Genomic DNA, 26,481 nt, shown 5'->3' with positions numbered 1-26,481 from the left:
ACATTTTTATATTTTTTAGTCACTGAATCTTCGTTTCTCTAGGATGGCAACGCTTTTGTAATCAGATTTAGGTAGAACCCCTATTATATTTGAGTAGATTTCAGATTTCCATGTGGCTGTCACAAATTGGAATGAATTGACTGTAAAATAATTGGAAATGATACGATACGATCGTACTTAATTATTAAATACTACATGGACGCAGAAATCAGTACAACACTAATTAGTGTTGTACTGATTTCTGCATCCACATAGTATTTAATCAAATCATCATTGTTGGTAGTTATAAAAATAATACAGACGGTACATTTTGTTTTTATTTACATTAATAATCAATAAAAATGAATGCATGACAAAAACCAATAGATGTAAAATCACGCAGCCGGCTCTTAGACTATTTCAAACCGAACAAGCCAATTACCACGCAATGTTAAACAACAAGCGCGAGCGTGCGTGATCAGACTTAAGAGCCTCACATCTTCACGGCATTCTTCTGGGTTTATTACGTGTTGCGTTATTCGTCAACAAGGTATTATGTGGCCGAGCTTTTAAAATTGTTTTTACAACACAATTAACAAATAAAGAAAAAAGTATGGTGTCTTCATTAGAGACAGTTGTTCAACTGTCTCTAATGAAGACACCATATTTTATAGGTACAGTTTGAATTTATTATGAATGAAATGAAATATATTTATTTTGTATAGGCCAACGGCGGCACTTACAAGTTGTCAGTTATAATTTTTTTCTTAAACTACTACCGGATCGGAACGCAACCTCAACTGAGAAGATCCGCTAAGAGACTCAGTGGGTTTGTCTTTTTTTCATCTACTCTACTACGGTGATAAGTTATAAAACTTCATTGATATTCAGTGTCAGGTTTCATATTGAGTCGTGATAGGTCATAAAATAAAATATTTTATGTATAAAGTATTAAACAAGAAATGAAATGCATCGTGTAAGATGTGGAATAAGCTTTTTCCTGAAGCATTCCCGGAGCGCTGGATACATTGGGCTTTTAAAAGTGTAAAAAGAGCTTTTCTCCAAAGCCGGTGATGCATTGGCAATTCCTTTGATGTTGCAAATGTTCTTGACAACTTTCAAGTAGATATCTGCTACATTGTTAGGCATAAAATAGTCGGAAACAGTCCACAATAAATCGGGCAATTAAGACTGTAAGTCAGTAATTTGTCGAAATTTCCGTTACTGATAATATCGCTTATATCACAACCGTTAGCGGATCTCGAGTAGTTTTGAGAAATCACTCACGATGACCACGATAGCCGCGCCGGGGTTGCGCAAAGTTGTCATAACAGATGGCAAATGTTAACGGAGTAAATGAAATTAATTTGGTGTAATACTTTCATACCCGCCGGTGGTGAGTGCGCCAGTGTTCGCACGACCGTCGACTCCGGCGCAGCCACTCTGCGCTCGATCCCCAGTCGGCTTCGCGAATTTTTCGAAACTTTCGATATACAGTGACTTGTGGCATTCCCGTCGATAACGCTGGATTTTTGGACAGTATTTTTAAGGTTGGTTAAGATATTATTATGTTTGTTTTAATTAATTACGTATATGGATTTACTTATTTATCCTAAAATGTAAAAAAAAAATTAAACATAATGATTGTATCAATGACTATCTTTTTAATTATACCTATTTGTTTTATATTTCATTATAATTAATTAATCAAAATGGTATAATTTATGATTTAAAGAGACAAAGCCTACAATATCTGAGTCTTTCGCTGATTTCCCCAAGTATTGAGCTAAACATTTTAATTAGATAGAAAAATGTAATTTGTCTAAAATCGCGAAGTTAATTAAGTTATACTACCTGCCTATATTTAATTAAATTTGGGTCAAATAAATGTAATGTTAATCCAAATGTTACTTAACTGCAAGCGTATCGTATAACGCGGTTTATTATCATAAATGTTGAATACTTCATTACCAGAAAATTTTAAAACGATCATAAAGTTACATATGAGCTACATATTACCTACATTGTTACTATCGCGATCTATGTAATAAGCTCCGTACATAATTGCGTTCCATTTTAGGGAAAAACACGTGTCGTTGGTATGAAGGGTTAAATATATTTTATTTCTTTGTATATACAAGCGTCTTAACGCAAGCCTCAAAATATGAAATCCGCGGTTGTCGCGAAAAATTGCAAAATACTTCAAGCAAATTTTCGAGCAAATATTTCGCGAAACACCGATGACAACGAACGTATTCTTCAACTTTCGACCGTTGCAACGTACACGCAAATAAAACTAGGTAGTCCGTATTATCATAACCGAATTAATCAGCGCAACGGAATCGAGGTAAAAATATTGCGTCGATCGTATTGCGTTGCGTAAACGCAAAAAAACAGGTCCTATTAACTTGCCGCTCCATTTCAGATGTGTGTGCTGAAGTTGTGTGGAAAGTGGTTTTTATGGGCATTAAGTGGCGACGGTGTGATGATAAATGGCTCTAGTCCATTGACGTCTATGACCAATTAATAAGTTATAAATAAATAAATGCTTTCAACGCTTGTAAACTAGACTTGGTGTAGTTAGTGACATGACGTGACGTATAAAAACATAAATGTAAGTACCGATCACAATCTTGTGTTATAATTTGATGGATGTCCTGACAGGAATAGCAGTACAATTTATACGTTTTACGTAAGAATTTACTATGATGGGTGGTTTGATCTCATACAAATTGTACCACGAATACTTCAGAAATGAAAATGCACCGTTTAATTATCTGCCTAGTCAGATATTAAAACTAGAATCCTCTGCCTGACAGACTGTGATGATATCCACTGCTTGAGTCGGCATCATGCCAAGTCCTTACGAAAACAGTAGTCAATCAGAGTAATTTCGGACAACCAGAGCTCTAGTCTCATATTGAGATTGAAAACAGCCTATTGAATCCGTTAAAACCGATAATTATAAGAGTGGGGCCACTTACTATCAATTGAACTATTTCCCCACACCTACTTTGTAACGCAAAAATGTCAGCCATACCCACAAGGCACAATAAACTCAATTAACAGGATTCAATATGGCATTGACTTAAACGTTATACATATAACCGGTAAAAGAAAATAAATTCGTATACAAAACTTACATTAGATTTTTACGCAAACTTACCTTCATACTTCTACCATTTTGGTTACATCCGGCACTTTTAATACGCAATTTCTAGACGTACGTAGCCGATATCTACTTGCTGTAGGGCTGCTACCTTCTTTTGTAATGAAAATAGTATTTTTTCCCAAAAAATATAGTACACATGTATTTTTTTTACGTATTATCTCACTCTTACAAAAAAGTAAAACCGATGTCAATGATTTTAAATTATGAAGTTGAAGTTGCGATATCTACATTAGCCGCTAGCAATTGGCGTGACAGCGCACTCATTTCTGGAGAGCACACCTTAACCAAACTACGAGTATATTCAGTCTGCCCCCGTTCAAATGATACAATTAATAATAAACCTACAGTACAATATACATTACAATACAGGTGATAACCCTAACCTGCTGTGACATTCAAAGTGCCGATAAAATCGACAAACGGAGCCATCGCTAAACAAGAGGCCCGCTGGTGAACTTTCACCATTTGTTAGATCTTCTGTCTGGATGTCACGCTTCTATTGCGTCATTTATGTCACTAACAAGGCACGTAATTCTCGTTTTCGTCAACATAACACATATTTTACTAGTTTTTTTCATTGCCTATTTGTACGTCTTGATCGAAAATTTTATCGAAAATAGACGAAGAAAGTAAATAGACCCCTTATAAGTAATTAGGAAGGAATTTTTGCAAGCGGCAAACACATGATAATCCGGATAATCCTATTTTTAACATCCATCGTAAAAGATTTTCGCATGTATAAACTATTTTTAAGTTAATTAAAAAAATTAGATGTTCTCAATTCGATTGTATTAAGGATAATGATTGAAGATTATCAGCACTTTTACTAGTAACTCCAACTATGGCAGGGTGTTTTTTTCTAGACTGACGGCTGCGTCCAAATTTAAAGATATTATTATCTTGATAAGGTTGGTTAACGAACCATTGTCTTCATTGTGAGCATTGTTGATTAATTGCGACTAACGTCATTGTCCTAATACCACAGTAAGTTTATTAAGGAAAGTTTAATATTAGAAGTCTATATTTAGAATAGTAATTCTGCGCTGCACAATGAAACAAAAGAAACCATTTAAGTGAGTGATGGATTTCATTAAGCTATGATTCGACTCGCACCCTCTAATAAATCAGCCCTTTGCGTCGCGAGTCGCTTAATCGCCATTGTAAGCACCATCTAGCACTTCCGTATAGGGATGGCTATTGTTTTCGAAAACATCGATATTTACATTGAAACGAACTCTGAAAAATTGATCCACAAAAATACCCAAGATTACCCCAAGAATCATTCTTCGAATTAATGGTGCCTGAGATAAATTCGTTAGCACCTGTTATTAATAATTAATCTCTCCTATGTTTTTCCTACCAAAGATCGACATTTCACAATATCGTTGTACTAAATATGACAAGTTTCGAATTTGATAAACAAAAAAATGGATTGATTACAAATAAAGGACATAATCTATTTATTGCGTCACATTGATGAAAAATGAGGATTTTAGTCCCAAAAATCGATTCCTTTCTCAACGGACTCAGTTCTCCATCCCTACTTCCGTCACCTCGGAAGGCACAGTAGATTCCTCTCTTTACGACTTTGACCCTTCCGATTTTAACAGGAAAACGGAATCCAGCAATATCCCAAATGAAAACAAACGCAACTGTGACGCGGCAATGTTACGCGCGATCTAGCTATATACGGATTCTTAGAATGTTTATCTGTTTGTTTCCTTTCCGTCGCCAAACTAGCTTTTTTGTTTCAAGTTTGCAACGTTTGTTAGGTTATATCGTTGCTAATAAAACAAAATACATTTGAACTAAATTTTATTACAAATTTAATAATTAAAAAAATCATATTTTAACATTTTATCACTCATCTGAATAAACAGTACATGTGTTTTAGGAGTAGTCCTTATTTAAATAAATGTTGAAGTCCTTGAATGTTTAATGATAACTCCTTAAAGAAAAGCATCCATGAATTGACTATTTCTTTATAATCCTTATTATTATCAACACTAGGGCGTTTTCTGTGTATATTTGTGTTGTATACTTGTATAAAAGACTCCTGTACAAATAGAAAGTATCTACCTTTAGGAGAAGCAACACATTTGTAGTCAACTTCAGGTAGGATTGCACCATTTGACGTTTATTACAAACGAGCTTTTGCCCGCGGCTTCGCTCGCGTTACGATGTAATATTTTCATCCCCTATTTTATCCTCTTGGGGGTAGAATTGATCAAAATCCTTTATTAGCGGATGCCAACGTCATAACATCTACCTGCATGCCAAATTTCAGCCCGATCCGTCCAGTGGTTTGGGCTGTGCGTTGATAGATCACTATGTCAGTCAGTCACCTTTGAGTTATATATATTTAGATATTCATGAGAAGATTGCATATTCCTTTACCGCTTATACTCGTATTAAGTACCAAAAAAGTAAAAGCGTATCTCACTCACCTATAGACACCATAACACATGGACCTTGTGACCTCTAAAGGTACTTACAATAGAAGTGAAAGTTATCATAGGCAAAGCATTTTCGCCTTGTGCTACATTTAACGTCTTCATTTCTCGGAGGGAAAAAACAATTCAGTTTTTCTAATAAATTAATTACAGTGATGGATGCCTTTAGTCTACTTCGGAATTGTTAACGCCTAAAGAATTTTATTAAATTACAAATTATTTGGAACTTTTTACCTAAGCCTACTTTCCTAACTCAGCTCTCATATCGGAACTAGAGCTTAAATAATACCTGAAATTACGTTAATTGAACCTTCAATTTATTATCAAGGCAGTAGAAATTCATATATAAGATACCTCCTCATTACAATCAGTACCTACCTATCATTACATTTTTAGCGTTAAGAAATTCTTATGTTTCGGTGGTAGGGTGCTGTGTGACTCACACATCAGTATCCTTACCATGAGTTTTTAAAAAATCCCACAATTTTACGTTACGTTTACTCAATCCATTATTCTGTTCCGTTTGCTTCAGAAGACTGAGTAAACGTAACAATAAGTAGGTAAGTGCTCAAGTGACGATGATCTTTTTGTCTACCTCACATGTTCGCAAAAAATAGAGACAAAACATAAAGCGCCATTTTGTCAATTTAGACATTAAATGTTACGTTACTGACACTATAGTTCTGATACAATCCGCTAGGGACGCTGCTTGGAAATTGTATGGGCAAATATTTAAACAAATACCAAAATATTCATATTTGTCAAAACGTAAAAACTCATGGTAAGGGTACAGGTGACCATCTTAGTCATAGAGAGTTGCAAGGTATTTGTGATTGGGTTCAGGTAGAGCCCATATTCTATATGGAGTTAGTTAGTCGGTATACTCTCCTGTATCATAAATAGAAAAACTCTACATGAAAATGCTTCAAGAAACATATTACCATACAAAGTTAGGATAAATACTACTATTGATACTATCAACTGTATTACAGAAAACATAAAACACACATGCAAAAAGTGAGACCAAACCCTTATTTTATTACGTGCTCTCGGGTATAAGGAAAGTAATTTGGTTCCATTTTTCCAATTGAAGTTTCTGTTACAGTGAGGTTAGTGGGACGCACTTGGAGAAATTGTCAAATGTTATCGTGTGACTGGAATAGGGAATGGACGGAACCCCCGAAAGGGTTATTTGTCCTCGATCTCGAATTCGATACCTATTGCGAAGTTATAAGTTCCAATACTTCCAAAAGTCGTGTTATTAAGTTTAGTATAAAGTTTTTTTTATGGTAGTCATTGCCTAGTGGTCGAAACTTCAGAAAGAGGCCGTTTCAATCTGCGTGGAAAAATCGTAGGCACCTCTGATTTAAAAAAATATTATGTGCATATTAGAAATTCATTTAACTACCTTAAACGATCAAAGAGAACATCTTGAGGAAACCTTGGGGAAAGCATACCCGAGGTATCTTAAAAAAACTCAAAAGTATGTGAAGTCTACTAATTCGCATTTGGCCAGTGCGGTGTACTATTGCCTAGGACATTTCACACTGGGAGGAGTCCCATGTCCAGCAGTGGGACAGTAACGAATTGACGACAATCTATAGTTAAATTAGTTAACATAGAGACGATTACGCTTTGTCGTACCAGTAAAACTCATATTTCATTAAAACATCATATGTTCCGTCCTGAACAAAGAGACATACTAAATAACAATATGTATGTACATTTAGACGTATTTCGGCAAATCGCATCCCCACGCGATCGTTTACTCAGGCCAGAGACGGGAATCCGGTATTCATGAAACATTCATTTATAACACAGCTTCCCAAAATAGATCCACGTACCCCTATTCAATTTGATGTAGACCCCTTAAAATGACTTACATAAAATAAAATAAGGTTGTTTAAAATACAATTACAAAGTGAGTTATATGTAAAGATAAGTGTTATTAGTTAAGGGTGATAAGGGAGACATACTTTTTGAGGCATTCGAGCTTAGTGTTCAGTGGTAGCGGCGTATCAGTGGTGAACTCAGGGAGGAATCTAATCTTATATGGGGTTGATTACGGATGTCCATGGGCGGTAGTAGCTATTTACCATCTGGTGGAAAGCCTCAGAGAATATTGAGGTGGGTGTGATTCGTTTTTGTTGTATCGCTTCTAGAAGTAATTTTGGCTTAATTTGGTTATGATACACATAATACGAGTAGAGCGCGTGCGTCAATTAGGCTCCATTGCGTACATTTTGTCCCTCTTACGATGAACTCAGAGGGGTACACGTATCCCACTTTGAGAAACACTGATTTATTACAAAGAGTCTGTTTTAATCCTATATATTATTACTGGAGGTGGTCCTGAATACCTGTGCAAACAGGGTCATACTTATTTTATATCGCCTAATACAATTTCACGCTTGGGTTGGTATATTTGTCTCGAAACCGTATTTTATTACTTACTAGCTGACCCGGCAAACTTTGTACCGCCTCAAAATCTATTTATCAAATATATTTCATACAAAATATAGCCTATGTTACTCGTGGATAATGTAGCTTTCGAATGGTGAAGGAATTTTTAAAATCGGACCAGTAGTTTTGAGCCTATTCATTACAACCAAACAAACAAACAAAGGTTTCCTCTTTATAATATTAGTGTAGAAGATATGTGTTCTCACAATAGAATATTACCGTCTTTCAAAATATATTCTAACCTCGGTCTAGATTGTTATTACATGTTGTGTATAAAAATTAGTCAACATAGTATGTAAATACTGGATTTCCACCAATTTAGGCAAGAAAATTCTAATGAGCAGTCCACTTGATGGTAAATGGCCCTCACTGGTTACTCATATGGTTACTCATAGATAGCTATAATATATATTCTAGACAGACATTATTAGAAGCTACCCTTGAGGATTAAGTTGTATACCCTCCTTTTTTTTCTTCTCGAGGGGGGAAACCTACAAAAGGTACCCGGTGCCGTGGGAGCGACACGGGGTTATGTGGGACATTTAAAGTTGTATACCCTCCTATCAGTGTACTTACCACACACAAACTAAACACAACAGCGCTTACACTCCTCTTAAAAATCAAAATAGGTGCTGCGGTGTTGCCTTTGATGTCTAACCACGGTTGATTTTAGTGGAAAATGGCAAAGAGTGAAGTTCTATGTCCAGTTTTATACATTAACGAAGTTTGGAGTATAGCTGTACCCTTAGTATGAGTTTTTACGTGTGCTTCAAATCGTTCAGCGTTAAGAATTCGCTCACACAACGCTCTCGTGGACTTTATCGGAACTAAAATTTCGCATTATGAGTTTCAAAAAACTGAATAAGCAATTGTAACGACATTTAATTTTACAAATATAAATAGAATGCATTTATTTTTACATGTTTAATTTAATTTTGATATCGTTATAGTACCGTTTTTTAACTTTTACTGCGGAATTTTAGTTCTGATACGGTCCACGGGAGCGCTGTAGGAGCGAATACGTATACTGTAGTGTAAAACAAAAAACACACAAATAACATAAAAGCCATGTTCCATCAAACTGCTCAGAAGTACCTGCTCGGAAGTTCTTCCAATTTCCAATAAATTCGTATTTGCATATTCGAATGCTGTCAGAACTGTCACATTGCACGTAGAGCCGCTTCGGGATACAAGCATTTTTAAAATGATTGCTTTTCTAAGAATTTCAAATAATATACCTTATAAAATATTGTAGATGCATTTCATATTTAAATAGTACTTTGATATTCGAGAAAAGGCCAATTTGAATGGTAACTTTGTCTGTCTACATATGTACACACACATGTGCGTTCATTTGTGTGAGTGTATGTGTGAATGTGTGCGTATATGTGTGTATACGTGTGTCTATGCGTGCGTGTGTGTATAATTTGATGTCAAAAGTGACAGCGCTAGTCTGTAGTAGTATTAAGACAATCTATTAAGTTTTCTATCCGATTACAAAAAGCTTATGTATTACATCCCAGCACTTCGTTAATCCCTTTGAAGTCTTATTATTTTGTGAAAGGCTTGTTTAAATCGGATCGCTAGTTTCCAAGATATTTCAACCGAAATACAGAACATTTTTGAAATTGATTTATATTTGTTGGTTTATACAAATGTATTTCCATCTCTGTGTGAAATTACCTTTAAGCTATCTACTTTATTACTTTTAAGACTAGGCATGATATATGTGAGTATACAAAAAATACCTATCTTGGTAGGTTAGTGATGTATTCTTCATCAACCCATTACTGTCCCACTGCTGGGCACGGGTCTCCTCTCAGAATGAAAAGGATTAGGCCATAGTTCGCCGCGCTGGCCAAGTGCGTATTGGTAGACTTCACATACCTTTGTTTTTTGGAGTTTACTCCTTAAGAAACGATTTGAGTTATAAGGCCCGGTACGGAAATTTTATGAGGAGTAAAATCAAGTGTAACACGAAAAGTTGAGGCGTAACGGTAACCAAAATATGAATCCGGCGGCACCACCGCCACACCTATTTCTACCTAATAATAAAGGTGGTAGAACCCTTTGTGGTTCGACTCCGGCGGCACCACCGCCACACCTATTTCTACCTAATAACAGCAGTGTTAAGCGCTGCTGTGTTCCGGTTTGAAGGGTGTGGTAAGGGAGACAGACTTTTCCGAGGCGTTCCAGCTTAGTCCTCAGGGGTAGCGGCGCATCTGTGGCCGACCTCAGGTAGGAATATCTAATCCTACCTGGGGTTGATTACAGATGTCCATGGGCGGCAGTAGCCACTTACCATCAGGTGGACTGCATGCTCGTCTGCTACTCTTATATTATAAAAAAAAAAAAAAAAAAGAATCAAGAGTGCTTTTATTATTTTTTTAATTTAAAATACAGTAAGTTCAAATCCCATATGAAAGTAATTATTACAATAAAAATAATTAGCAATATATAAAACATTAAAACGTCATTAACTAATTTGTTTACATTTTTGCATAAATTAAGTTATAGGTTTGATCATTTATAAACACTGTGAAAAATATGAACATTGGCGCCATAATATGATTAACAATCTTTTATGAACGTTTTTAAAGAAGAGTAACATATAAAATCAGTAAGCAATTGAATAAGATATAATATTAGCAAAATAAGTTTTTAACATAAAGAGGCTTTTGTAAGTTACTGATATATTAATTTAACTTATAAAAGTGGATGCATTATTGATCAGCACCATCTATCAACGATAAACGGGCAAAATCAAAACAGTATTATTTAATATTTATTACAGAATTATTGCTAATGAATTATGTTCAAAATAAGTTATATAAAATTAGCAATACGTTTTAAATGAATTCTAGAATTATAAAACATTCAGAAACAATCCAAATTACATATAATAACATGTTTATTGAGTCTCATATAAATTTCATCCGTAAATTGCAACAAGGATATTTTATAGATGGCAAAGAAATTATAATTATTAAGTTTTAAGTTATAAAACGTTTAACATTGTTTTAAATATAAATAATTATATTATATTAAAATTTACTTTAATATAAACAATTATATTAAGTTACCATTATAATATTTGGAACCAAAATACATAGATTGATAAACTTGCAAACTTACAATTTATAAAACTTGCCACTAGATGGCGCTATTTTATATTATTTTGTAACATACTTTATGTAATACGCATTATTGAAGTAATATAAATAATCCGAATAATTACAGATATATGTTTGTTTCTCTTATCATTTTAGCAGATGCGTTCATTTACCTACCCTTTTTTCTATTCGATATATATCATAATTATCATTCGTAAGGAGTAAACTCCAATCGTGCGTCGTAGCTGACACACACACACTTTTTTTTTTTAAATCTCTCAGGTGTGCTGGTTTCCTCACGATGTTTTCCTTCACCGTTTAAGCAAGTGATAATTAATTTCTAATACGCACATAACTTTGAAAAACCAGAGGTGCGTGCCTGGGATTTGTACCTCGGACCGCTTGATCGAGAAGCCGAGTTTCTTAATCATTAGGCTATCACTGCTTCAAGCTTTCAGTGATGTAATAGTAGAAATTAAATTTTCATTTGCTTTAACGGCGAAGGAAAACATCACAGTCTAAGAGTTAATTAATAAAAGTTCTTAAAGGTGTGTATACTCCATGGTTACTGATATCTATGAGCGGTAGTAACTACTAACCATTAGATGGACTGCATCTTCGTTTGACAAATAAACTATTTAGAATATCCTTTTTGAATATTCCTACACAATATTGTTTCTCTCTTACAAAGGACAAATACAATACCTTAAGCGCACAATGCTGTGGTAACCGATTAATCAAAGTGCTTATTCACATGTACGACACCTAAAGGTGAAGGTGGTAGAACCCTCTGTGGTTCGACTCCGGCGCCGAGGCCACACTTATTTCTGTCTCATAACAGCAGTGTTATGCGCTGCTGTGTTATGGTTGGAAAGGTGTGATAAGGGAGATTTACTCGTACCTTTCCCAGGCATTCCAGCTTAGTCCTCCGGGGCAGCGCCACATATATGACGGGGGAATCTGGTCCTGTCTGGGGTAATTGCAGATGTCCATGGGAGGCATTAGCCACATACCATCAGGTAATCAGGGACTTGCTCGTGTGCTACCCCTATATTATATAAAAGAAAAGTAACCACTGCTTGAGGACATTTTATCGCTGTATTAGATGGTTGATTGGTATATGTGAATAGGTAACCAGCTGATAGTTGATCGCAATCTAGGCCGCTAGTTCATTCCACGACCAGACAGGCAAACGTATTTCTCAAACCGCATTGGCTTGCGTGCGGTAGTTAAACCACACCAGCCAACTAGTATTAACCTGATTCTGACTATTGTATTTTCTTTTCTACGTTTATCTATCCTGTTCTATCTTGTTTTGAAAGATTGAAGTAGCGAACGAGCATTAATTTACCCGATGATAAATGGCCACAACCCCACATGCGTAAGCGACTCCATATACCTACTTAGAACAGATGATGATGGTCGCCAGGGCCGGATTTAGAGGTCTAGAGGCCTTGGGGCAACAAAGGAGTGGAGGCCCCCTGGCCCCAAAATATTTTCCGAATAAAATGATCAATTTTTTCAGTTGGGTTTTTCAATAAATATTTTATTGTGTAAAGTGCAGGTAGATTCTTCTAGTATTCATGTTTGTACAAAGTACTGTAGATAAAGGTAAAACAGCGAAAAACCGTCTTACCAAAGGGTCGCATTTGTAAATTTTTGCCTACTTACTTGTTCGTAGTTTGTATATTGCCGAGATATTGAGAGAACTTCGATAGCGTGATTCAGAAACGTTTAGCGCCATCTCTTGATGAGTAGCGAGAAGTCGCTACAGTATCATAAATTGGCTAAGATTAACAACGTACTTATGTCAATTCAAGCTGTTTATACGTTGCTTTTTATATTGTTTATTTGCAACAATTAAAACGGCCTGTTAAAATATTCGAGTTAACGGCGACCGCGGTATCTGTTGCGGACAGAGCGACACAATCTAGGCCGAGTGCATTCATCGTTCTGACAGGTAAATGGATTTGCAAACCAAATTTTGTAAAACAAGACCGAATTTAACAACGTTCATTTGTCGCGGTTGATATTGTTAGCGAGCGGAATGGATCGCTCTTTAAATACAGATATTATAATTACGTTAATTAATATGGAATTATGTAGTCATAAATCATGAACTTAATAATTATAATTGGACATCATACCTTTTGAAAATTAAAAATTAGTAAAAATATATAACTATTATATCTTATTATCCAAGTATCATTTTATGGAATCTTAAATGGCATAGGGGTAACACCATGTTATTCTTTACGACTTCCTCCTTTATTAATGTATGACGTGTAGTATATTAATGAACTCAAATATCAGAGTAGGTTATCGATAAAACTCAGTGTATATAAGAATAAAATTAAGTGTTGCTTCTAATAAACTGGATATCGTGATTGATTCGAGATTATCGAGATGAAATTTGCTGAAAAAATAAAACAACTACCAAATACCTACTCTTCTAAGCTATTTATCTGTCACATCTAATCAACATATATTATCGAGTGCCACATAATGATGATAGTATCATTCAATTGAAATTATGCTCTCATCCACATAACTATCTATCAATGTAACTGTCGTTACTACTTTTTATCGATATCCGAACAAAGGAGATACGTTTGAAAAGAAACGCCCCTAATGGTCATAGGATTTTCTTCGGAGATTTCAATCTGACATTTGTAGAAAAAACTCAATAGAAGCGACATTTGTCCCGAAAGTCTTTGTTTTATGTGCGTACAAAATATAACTCTACGCAAACTACGTACGTCTGTGGATTTGCGTTAGCTGGTTGTAGGGTTCCGTACGAAAAAAATAAAAACGGAACCCTTGTAGGATCATTCGTGTGCCCGACCGTCCGTCTGTGAAGCCAATTTGCTACGAAATTACTGGACAAAATTCGTTATTATTTGGTAGCTACTCATATGCTTTTCAGTGATTCGAAATGAAAGTATAACGTAAATAATGATTTAAGAAGACGAAAATTGACTTAAGAATAAATGATTTAGGAAGGAGAAAATTTACTTTTCCTCCCAGCCGTCCTCGATCTAAGAAATTACTACGGGTAGTTTTTGAAAAAAAAATACAGAAAATAGTTCTTCACTATTACAGGAAAACGTTCTTCACGCGAGTTCACACTTGTCCGGTTTTTTAATAAAATTATGTCAATCACAATTGAATATTCATTTGCAAAATTTAATTTAACTTCACGTCACGTTGCGCTCATTCGAGATAATCCCGTATTCCTGGCGTGAATGTCGGGTTTGCGTCAAAAAGCTTTATCCTCAATACCGCCTAATTGGTTTTCGTTTTAAACATTGTGATGGTAATCGGAACAACTCATTAAACAAAACATAGGCGTTTTGTTTAACTCTTGTTCTAGTGTTAATTTTATGCAAACAAACTAGGGATGGCGATTCTTTCCGAAGAATATCGATTCGAATCGAACGTGTCATAAATCAATTCAGAAAAAATCGCAGCCTGAAGAATCTATTCTCCAAAAATCGATCTTAGATCTATTCAGAGGCGTAGCGAGGGTAAAAAAGCTCGTCAGGACTAAACAATCATTGAAATACGTATCCGTCAGCAAAAAATGTCTATGACATATTTGTTAATATTTTCGATATTATCTACTAATCGGAAAAATCTAATTTAGATTTTCTAGGATGAAATATCGATTCGCTGATTAGATCCATTACTGGAGATCGATTAAAATAATCCATCTTTTTGGTCCAAAACAATCGATTGCTCGATTAATCGATTTCAGATCGCCATCCCTAAAACAAACCTACTTATTAACATAAAAACATCAACTAAACAGCGTTTTATTGCATTATTTTAAATACACATACGGACACAGGGAACTATTACTTAAGTTCGTTTTTATTTACCAAGTCATATTTAAGTGAAATATGTTATGAAATTTTATTTTGCCGGCGCCGCTGTGCAGTACTTTTCATAACCAGCTCACAAGGAGAATCGTATTGTGGGCCACGTAATATCCGTCCGTGAGCACCTTTTCACGTATGCTTACTCAACGCAGCAAATATATTGGATGTAGTTAGGTAATTGTTTATTCGGTCTAATCAATGTGGATTATGGGCAAACCAATCTTCGAGTCAGGTTGTTCCGTGTATTGGTTTGTTGTTTTAACAAATACTTTGCCACGAAAGAATAATAAAGGCTTCTTAGTTGTTTGCAGAATCTAATTACGTCAGATTAAACTGCGGTGAGATTAGTTAATCAAGGGATTATCTTTTATACTAAAAAAGGCATAAATAGGATATGAAAAGCAGTATCTGACACATAAATTTAGGTCCTACCTAAAGTTTAATTGCAGGTATAAAATGTTGAGTTTAAATAATGGTTTAACGATTTCTGTCATCGTCAATTTTCAATTTGGTAGAAGCATCATTGTTTTACTGCTTTCAATCTAGTATTTAATAAACATTATCGTTGTAAACATATAAATTTTAATAGATATAAGTGTTACTTTATAGAAACTGGGTATTACGTGTCTTTTAGGGTTCTGTACCCAAAGAGTTAAAACTGGAATCTATTTGAAGGTCTTCTGTGTCCAAACCTCACCCAAAGGGCTCAATGTTTCAACCGTAAGATACTTTTGAATTTTATACAAATTGTTTATTACTGTGCTCGCTATAACAACGATCGCTAAATGTTTCGGTTTGTGAATTGAAGGATATAATGATATTTTAAGTTACCAAACGCATGTTTAGTTGTGTAGCCGATAGAATTGCTAAAAATAAAATTAAGTTTACAATTTGGTGGTACTGAACCCACGCCGGCCTGTACGAGTTTAATATGAGTTTTTACGTTTTTACAAAAATGACTGTTTTTTTTATGTTTTGCCCATAAATTTCCAATCAGCGCCCCTAGCGGATTACGAGTATATCAGAACTGTGTCAAAACGCAAAAAATCATAAAGTGTACTGAAACGATTTCTGTAAGGGCAACTTAAACGGAAATTATGATGGATTTTTAGATATCATGTCATATCGCATTAGTTTTGTATGATATGATACACCTATATGGTACCTACGGATCATTTTGTAATAATTATTTATTTTGTAATAGTTTCATTTTTTGCGCGTGTACATATTGCCACACGCGCTCTTTTTTCTTAATTACGCCAAAGAAGTATAACTTCTTTCTTGCATACATAAGTAAGTACCCACACACTTTCTTTTTTTCTTAAAATATCGTTTTTGTATCACGTATCTCCTTGTCAACGCTAGCAACTGGCTGGTGAATAATAATGACTCCATTTTGAACAAAGCCGCTCACGTCTTTAATCCTCGGGTTTCATATGGGAGATGGAAAAATATAAGTGACGAATATATTTTTCCGTCTAAATAATGTGCTGTGGGTCCGTTTATATAGAAGCTTATTTGCTTAAAGCTTATTATTAAATAAATTTATTTATTAATGTCTTTGTTATCGGTAATTGAATCTGTAGTAGTAGTAAAATTAAAATTTTAGTCCACGCTTTAGGTATATGTTATTTATAAATATAATCCATTTATAAATGTTAAAATACACTACCCATCCTAAATTAACTATTACGTAATAATGTGGCATTTTATTAAAACAACTAGATATTAATATATATTAATATCGTTTAACGTTTCATTTTTAATATTATACGTAATAGTTTTTAATCAAAACCATTTATTATATACACATACCTTACGAACAGTTGGAAAATAAATATAACACAAATACTACAGGAAAATATAAGCATTTTACGATAGAATAACGTGAAAACGCTCACTTCATTTCCGCTTCTTTGAAAATGTGTACTATATAGCGATACTTGTGCCATATTGAGAGAAAACGGTTATGAAATGAAAGAAGCTAAAATACTTCTAACATTTCTACGTCTTTAGAAAAGAACTAGCAACGAGTAATAGTATTTATTTTTAAACAATGTAAATAAATAAAGTTCTTTTGTTTGCGACTTTAAAATAAGTGCCAAGCTACTGTTTTGTAATAGGTATGTTTATTTTGTGAAATCAAAACATTACAAATCAAATGTTTTTCTTAGTTTTTGTGTACACATCAGTGTACACAAAAACTAAGGACACATGGAAAGGATTCGAGGCTTACTAGTCATAATCTTGGTTTAACTCTCACAATTAAGGGTTATGATATTCTGCGTAATCGTCCTTTTTCATTATTTTTATTTTTATGTAATAAAAGTGGCAAATGAGCATGTCTACTGTCTTTTCAGATAGGATTGGTGTACTAACTGAGTTCAATCAAATGTGTCGCTCTCTGAGGACTAAGCTGGAACGTGTCATGTAATGTCACTGTATCATCATGCCCTTTAAACTGAAACGTAGAAGCGCTTAACTGGTGTTTAAAGCATATGGTGGTGGTGCTTCCGGAGTCAAACCACGAGCTCATGAAAGTTTCTACCACCGTTACAATATCCTCAGAAGGTCAAAGACCTGTAACATAGCGTATCAAAGAGATAATGAAGCTGATATATTCACGGCGTAGGGCTCAGTACCTACAATCCTACATAGTGTAATTAGTATAATACGGAGAGCCGTCCTAATCGCCTGCGGCAGATACGCTGTCTAAATTTATAAGCAACTGTGATGGATACCGCGTCATTACATCTCGTTAGTAATTCTCAGTACATTTAATAGACTTATGTCATATGTAATTGCTGGGATAATTATAGTATTATATGAAAAATTCTACTGAAGAGTAAATGAGTATTTTACTTAAGTACTATTGTATGATTTTATTGCAGCTGGTACACACATTAGAAATGTTAGAATACTTATGTAAAGTAGACTCTGTTAATTAATTTATCTTTTTTATAAATTACCTTAACTAAAAAACCTTATAACTTATTTTAATGATTTTAAATAATTAAATAAATAAACGCTTTCTACACTTACAGCCCCACACTAGGATTCCCTGTGACGTGGGTGCCATGAACACACACATAGACAAATACACAAACACCCAGACCCAGAAACAGAAATCTAAATTCATCATTTAGATTTGTGTCTGGCCGGGGATCGAACCCGGGACCCTTCGCGCGTCAGACCGGCATTGTGACCGCTCCGCCACGCGATTCGCAATTATAACGCTAAATGTATATTCCTTCAATTTATCGAATCAAATTTACCCGAAGTTACATGATTTCACAATATTAGTTAATCACAAACTACTTTAATATACTTTGGAACATAAAATTGTGAAACATGGCTTGAAGCTTTTGGAACTATGACATCGGCAACAGAGTCACGCCGAGAACCCCCGAGAACATCCGAGAAGCGTAAAAGTGATCTCTTCCTTGCCTTCTCGTTCTCGCCCTCGCCTGTTCTACGATCGGTGTCGGTATTTTGCCCGCTTCAAAGGGTTTCTCGGCCGAGATAAGAGAACGGTATAGTATAGGTAGAGAGCGTAGATGCCTTCTCGGTTGTCGCGCAATTTCTCGGCGAGACTTCTCGCGTGAGTCTGTAGCTGACTTGAGACTTTATTAGAATATTTTGATAAAGGTCTCGTGCCCAATATTAAAATAATAACAGGCTCGTAACGATAATTATGAACGTAAAATAATTAAAAACGACTTTAACAAACCAGGTTTCTTCTAGTTCAATGCAGATACCTATCTCATTAAAATTCCTTTATCAAAATTGCACAATATAATTATAAATAGGCAGTACACACGTATTCATGTTAGCATGCATCCTTGAGTAACTAAATAGTTGTACCATGCTAGGATGGTTTAAGTAGGGATGCAAATAGGTGAATTTGTCGATAAAAATATCGATATTTATATTTATATCGCAACTCCTTATGAAGCGTTGTTAGAAAATTTTGATTTTGAAAGGTTCCACTATAAATGTATCGATAACCGATAATATCGAACAGTTCAACGCCACATTATCGATTTCGAAATTCAAAATTTTCACAAAAAGTCACTCCTTTTTGACGATAAATTTCTAAGATTATTATTTTTTGCTGTTGTTTTACGCCTACCTATTTATAAATTATAAAACAAAACGGACTTTGTTTTTTTTGATATACCTATCTATGTATGGTGAAATGTTAATAGAAATATCGATATTTTGTGTCGATATTATCGATAAATATCGTTGCATCTCTAGTCTCAAGTCACTGCAATCGTTATATAACGAACAGGTTAAAACGGTTATTTCTGGGGAATGTTGTTTGCGGTTCAGAAACGTACTGCGGCGCATTGTTGTTGTTATGCCGCTGTTTTTTAATTTAATGTGACAACTAAAACTATTCGGTTATAACGGTAACGTAAACCGGTTTGATCTTTAAACGAATTTCGTAGAAAATAAATGATTCCGTTCCGTTTCGAATTTGACATATTTTTTCTTGTATTGCGTAATCCTATATATAATATTCTCGTGTACAGTGTTAGTTACCGTACTCCTCCGAAACGGCTTTACCGATTTTCACCAAATTTTATATGCATATTCAGTAGATCTCAGAATCGGCTACTATTTATTTTTCATACCCCAAAGTGATAAGGGTTGTTCACTTAATAAAAACATGTTATTTTTTTTTATTTATATGGCAACACAACGTTTGCCGGGTCAGCTAGTGATAGATAAATTTTAAGGTCTGTGTAAATATTGAAAGTATACAAGTAAATATACGATGCGAAAATAGGAGGTTTATTAAAACCTTTTAAGCAAAATATCAGTATCTACGTCGTGAACACTAATAACACATAAGTCAGACTTGATACTCGGATTCGAATTTTTGTGCATGATTGACAGGAAAATAACCATCTTACTATGTCAGTATACATAGTTACTAAGCGTTATAATTATTTTATATTTACATTATTATGTTATGATTTTTATCGCACTAAAACCCCCCCCCCGGTGGCCGTCCTCGGCGCTGCGTAGAGGGCTCCGGGATCTCCAAAGGAACGCAACCGGAGTCCTCTTAGCGCATTGCCCCGCCGGGCTCTGCCCAGGTGAGCTTGACGCTCGCCACACCGTCTGGTGCGTACGACGGTATGCGACCACACCCTATCCTACCTATCCTATCCTATATCCTATCCTATCCTATCCTATCCTATCCTATCCTATCCTATCCTATCCTATCCTATCCTAGGGTATCTACGATACCCTACCCTATGCAATATCGTGTAAACTGGGTTAGTCAGCAACTACCCGTTACTTAATAGAGGCAGTTAACTTGCATCAGGCAGAGGTAATAGGTAAATTTCGCATGGTTTACATCATGCGAAATTTGCCTATTACCTCTGAACAGAAAATTGCATTGTAAAGAGCAATTTACGGTAAGCTTTGGTATTTGTCAACTTAATTTTCTTCATACATCAAAGTAGGCCTGTTTTACAATTTAGTTAATTCTTTTTGTTACACTAAAAATTGAAGGTGGTAGCACCCTTTGTGGTTCGACTCCGGCGGCACCAACGTCACACCTATTTCTGCCTCATAACAGCAGTGTTAAGCTCTGTGTTCTGGTTTGAAGGGTGTGGTAAGGGAGACATATTTTTACCGTTCCAGCTTAGTCCAACGGGGTAGCGGCACATCTCTGGCCGACCGCAGGAATGTCTAATCCTATCTGGGGTTGATTACAGGTGTCCATGGGAGGCAGTAGCTATTACCATCAGGTGGACTGCATGCTCGTCTGCTACTCCTATATGATAAAAAAGCGTACAAAACAAAAGAACGACAGCATACAAAACAAAATCATAAATCCTTAACACCATTTATAGTTTTATATACTCTAGCTGCAGGCATTTTGCGATCCCAACAAGGTTTATGCCGACGACGCGCGACGGCTGCCAATTTTAAGCAGCATGCGGAATTCCATTAGAAATTGAATTTCCGTTTCAGGCCTCGTTCTTACCGAGCCAAGGGTTCTCTTAATTTTGTTAGCAATTACCTATCAGGATACGCTTATGAAATGCAGCAAGAACTAAAAGAAATGTAGTTGTTAAATGAATTTTTAAATTAGGTAGCTATACATTTTATTTATTTGATGAAATGACAACATTTATTTGGGGCAGTTAATAATACGAGTAATCGACCCATTTGAGACTGTAACATTTTTGTAAATATGTAGGTAGAGAATTAAGTTGGAACCCATAGGGTGAGTGCTTACTTTTGTCTGTTCTACAGTCAACTACATTAATTTCAATACAAGAATATCCTTTCATTGATTTTGATCGATTCCGATGTACGTTGTGGGTACAACGCCTTTCAATAAATATAGAAATTCAAAATTGAGGCACTTACCATACATATTACCCTTTATTTAACCCTGCCTTCTCTATGATTGGCATTATTTACAATACCAAGTTATATCCTTGTTGTCAAAATACATTGTGACTCCTAAATTTTAAATATAAATTCAGCGACAAACCTACTTTTCACGTTTTGCATGAAATAGTAAATATTTTATTTGTAGTTGCGAACGAAACTAATTACCATTCGAGCTCGGCACAAAGCATTAGGGTGCTATTCCATGAGAGAAGTGGGAGATAGCTAAGCGGTGCGGTCGAAGCTACGTTACGAAAGCTAAGCTAGTAAGATGTGCTACGAAAATCCTGAGATACATCAGTTGCAATAATTAGCTCGCTTCCATAGTTTCAATCCACTTAGTCTCTCCGTGCAAAAAACATAACTTACGAGTAGGTACCAAAGCGAATGTTCCTGTAGTTCCAGAACTAGAATAGGGCTATGGTATCCCCTGCCTGTCGTAAGAGGCGACTAAAAGGTGGGAGCTAAAACCGTCCAGTATACTACTCCGGGAAGGACGGCGGTATGTGTGGCCGCATATCGTCGTAATCACCCGATGTTGTGGGAGGAGCGAACGCTTCCCCAGGGCTGAGCCCGATCCTAGAGCTATCACAGACACATGTCCATAGCTTAGCTACCTCGCACATCTCTAGTGGAAAGGCACCCTTACAACTGAACAAACGGCAACAAAACGACAGATTAAACAGTGATGCACGTCTGAGCAGCCGCACAAACCAAACGACACCGCGACGGGCTTTGTTTAGAGCTTTTCGAAATCATTGTTGCCTTTTAAATATATATCTTTATGCGAAAATAAAATGTACATTTATCTTAATTTTTAATATATTATGTCTACTAAATATTTACTTTTGACAACAATATCTGTCTACTACAAATTGACAAACCATCTTCGGTAATTCGGGTGTTATTGGCGTTAATACTTTTACGCTCAGTTATATATTATTTACTAGCTGACGCGGCAAACGTTGTGTTGCCATATAAATAAAAAAAATGTTAAGGGTGAACAACCCTTATCACTGACGGGTTTGAAAAATAGAAAGAATATTTGAAACTGCGATGATAGCGAAGTCTATCGAATCCAATGTGGAACATTCCAAAATCAACAACTACTTACGAATTAAAAATTAATTAAAAGAACCTTTTCCCACGGACTAAATTGTGAATCTAAACCATTCTCAAGTTCCCTTGAACACACACAAATTTCATCAAAATCAGTCCAGTCGTTTAGGAGGAGTTCAGTGACATACACACGCACATAAGAAATATATATATATAAAGATTTAAATCAATCACTCACAATCAGTTACTGTATTGGTATGCGCTAATATTCGAAACCGCGTAACCGATTTTTTTGCACTACTCGTATACTGTACAGTACTATATTTAAGAAATACAATACCGTCAGCCAATACCTCATCACACAGTGTTTTTTTTTTGTGAATTGATATAATATTCCCTTTATCTCGATTAAGGAAAAGTTATAAAAAAGAGTCAATGCGTCGTTTTTGGAGTAACGTAATTATAGTAATTTACGATAAATTATAGTATTATTGCACAGTGTCAATTATAGATTACATTCAACATAAAATGACAATCATTATGAAATCTTTAACAAAAGTATCGATTTCTTCAAATTACAACTGAAAATATTTTTTCGTAACAAGACGTATAAGAGATAATATGTCTTTAGTAAATGTCAAGCTACTATTAGGAAACTTTTCGAACAATGCTTTAACAACGAAAAACATAATAAAGAAATTCTTGTGCAAGTTCAATAAAAATGAAGAATGCATTTTGTTCAGGTAAGGTTTGAAGTTTGAAAAACTCTTTGTGCTTTGGGCGGGGAAAATACAAAAAGCAACCCCGTATTTGCGCTAGGTGAAATGGAAAAATCTATTTGTTATCTAACTATTAATTTCCCAGTAAGAAATAAGAATGGGGTTAGGAATGGGTATTTGAGGTTATACATTTACAAGTACGTAAGTATATATTACTGAGTACTCTGATAGATATTATGGACCTATTTACTTAAACAATATGACTGGAACGCCTCGAAAAAGTCTGTCTCCCTTACCACGCCCTTCAAAAGTTCAAAACGGAACACAGCAGCGCTTAACACTGCTGTTATTAGGTAGAAATAGATGTTCACAAGGGGAGGCGTTCCAACTTAGTCCTCAGGGGTAGCGTCTGACCTCATTCGACCTCAGCTCTTTAATCCCATCTAGGGTTCATTACAGAAATTTTTAGACGTCAGTGGCCACTATCAATGGACTGCTTGCTCCTCCATACTTTTTCTAAACATCAGTAATAAAAAAACCTTCACTTTAAAATTACCATGTTTAATTTTACGTTTATTTACATCATAAATGATTTAGTTCTTCATAATAGAATCGTTAATTTTTAATATCAACTTTTATAGCGACTAGCGACTTTAGACGATGTTTTTATGTAGATCTTGCGCAGAGCTTACTTAAGAACAGTATTTAGTAAATTATATTACTTAGTATAATTTTTAGAAAGTTGTATCTTATTTAAATATATCCTACGCATAAGCATCTGAAGAAGTGTAGAATTAAATGCTAGAAAAAAATAGTAGAAATTGTTTGATTATTTATAGGTATTATAAATACCATGGATAATAGATTTGAAGGTGGTAGAACCCTTTGTGGTTCGACTCCGGCGGCACCATCGCCACACCTATCTATTTCTGCCTAATAGCAGCAGTGTTAGGCGATGCTGTGTTCCGTTTCGAAGGGTTTGGTAAGGGAGACAGACTTTTCCGAGGCGTTCCAGCTTTCCAGCTAGTCCTTAGGGGTAGCGGCGCTTCTGTGACCGACCTTAGGTAGGAATATCTAATCCTATCTGGGGTTAATTACAGATGTCCATGGGCGGCAGTAGCCACTTACCATCAGGTGGCCTGCATGGTCGTCTGCTACTCCTATATTATAAAAAAATAGATACGTTGCCACCAGCTGCCACTTTTGAGCAATAAGATGGCCGCCTTCCTCCAATAGTATCGGACCAGTAAATCATACTGGGTCTTCCTACTTTCAGCTTCAATAGTCAATAGCAAATAGAGATTATTTCAAATACTGAGTGTAGATCGAATAGTGTAAATACTTTTTGTCTTAAAAATGACCTGGTTTTGATGAGCCTAACTCACTAAAATATCTTTGCTTACAGATACGAGCATGGACGCGAGCTCCTGATCGCTCATCAGCTACTGCTTAACGATCATGATTAACTGAAATGTGTTCCAACATCGCCATGTCCACCAGAACAATGTTCCTCGTGACGATATCAGTGCTAGTGTGTGTTGTGGGTGCAAACGTGAACACTACAAGTGAGTTAAGTGGCAATAACTCTAGAATGGCGTGGATGAAGGGACTGCTCGACCACCACGAGTGGGTTGCGCTGCTTGGGAATGTGACTGTGCCAGCACAATGCGAGGCGGATTTGAGGCGGTACGTGACTGCCTTGAACGAGGGTCAGCTGTGGGCTTCCAAAAGTAAGTTTTTATAATTTATATCTATTAGTATTACAACATATGTAATATTACAATAACATCGTACTGATTTATGTAAATTGTACAGTAGCCTTACCATGAGTTTTTACGTTTTGACAAATATGACTGTTTTGGTATTTGTTTACGTATTGGCCTATACAATTGGGCAGATACGTAAACAAATACCAAAACAGTCATATTTGTCAAAACGTAACAACTCATGGTAAGGGTACAGATCATATAATTCGGAATATTATTAATCTTTTACGTCACTTATTACTACTATGTCTACTTTTATTTCTCATCAATATTATTAATCTTGTTTAGAACTAAGATATGTGACCTAGTTTTTGCAATATTTTGCAAAATAAATGTGAGACTAAAGACTAAAGAATAAAGTAGCATAAATTTTACAAATAACATTGATAATTAAACAATGTATTGCTTAATTGAACTTATTAGATGGTTTTCTATCACAACAACAAATCACAACTAACAAATGAGTACGCAAACTATCTGATAGTAATTAGCCACTGATACCCTTAGACATCTGTAATCAACAGATATGATTGAAGTTTTATGTGAATTAGGCTTATCCATAGCGTTGGCCAGAGTACCAAGTTGTAACATCTCATCTAAGTCTAACACCCAACGTCTAATACCTATTGCCATATTCTTCGAATCAAAACACAGTAACGTTTGATACTGCTGTTATGAAGTAGAAATAAGTAAGTAAGCGTACCATAATTTAATGGTTAAAGAGCGGGGCCCTTCAAAGCGATGGAGCGGGAAAAGAAGATTAAATTCACGGGTCAACGAAATGATTAGACCCACAAATCGTGTAATTTCATTAGTTCGGTTCCCGCTTCACTTTATGAGGAAGCTTCGGCTATTAAGTTTATGATGAAATAATAAAATTATGAATTATAGAGTAAATTTTACTTAGCCACTAATATGAATAGAAGTATTTAATAATAAAGGGTTATAGGGTTAGGCCATCTAACTGATACTGACCCTGTATCTAAACAAAATAGTGATGTAGATGTAATTTACATTTCTATTCTGGAGATCAAGGGTTTAAATCCTAAACGAAAGTCTCTGTTTTTTCGTTCTTGTGACTGTGTAAACAATATTTATCATTTGCCTTAAAAATAAAAGAAAATATTCCGAGAAAACCTTAAAGATATTTTCGAATAATATCAATAATTTATAATAAAAAAAACCTTAAGGGTCGCCTGAGTCGCGTAAAAGGAAAACTTTAAGCAGGAAATAAGAGGAAATAAGAGTGAAATTATAATTATACTTTGCACAAAGGACAAGGGATTGACAAATTAATTTAATTATAAACAAAAAATAACATGAACCCTTCGTTTTCATTAAAACAGCCCTTTGACAAGGCAGCGGGATTATTTCAAAGTGAAAGTAGTCGGTCGGAAACATAATTGCTTCGTCTAAATATAGCCAAGCTTCGACAGACTTGAGTCTTGTGACC

General features: G+C 35.3%; 1 protein-coding gene across 1 annotated transcript in view; it reads left to right on the top strand.

Annotated features, from left to right (window-relative positions):
• The first annotated feature begins 1,362 nt into the window (after nucleotides 1–1,362).
• Nucleotides 1,363–26,481, top strand: part of LOC140747604 (nose resistant to fluoxetine protein 6) — an 89,376-nt gene continuing 64,257 nt past the window's right edge. Inside the window, exons 1-2 of the mRNA XM_073080161.1 lie at nucleotides 1,363–1,529; nucleotides 24,668–24,992. Of these exons, the coding sequence (XP_072936262.1) occupies nucleotides 24,734–24,992 (259 nt within the window). The 5' untranslated portion in view covers nucleotides 1,363–1,529; nucleotides 24,668–24,733. The remainder of the gene's footprint in view (nucleotides 1,530–24,667; nucleotides 24,993–26,481) is intronic.

The sequence above is a fragment of the Epargyreus clarus genome, unplaced genomic scaffold (genome assembly GCF_041222505.1).
Source record: "Epargyreus clarus isolate Ecla_fem2 unplaced genomic scaffold, WU_Ecla_fem_2.2 ptg000014l, whole genome shotgun sequence".
Classification (NCBI taxonomy): Eukaryota; Metazoa; Arthropoda; class Insecta; order Lepidoptera; family Hesperiidae; genus Epargyreus; species Epargyreus clarus.
This window is presented reverse-complemented; position numbering and strand designations above follow the sequence as displayed.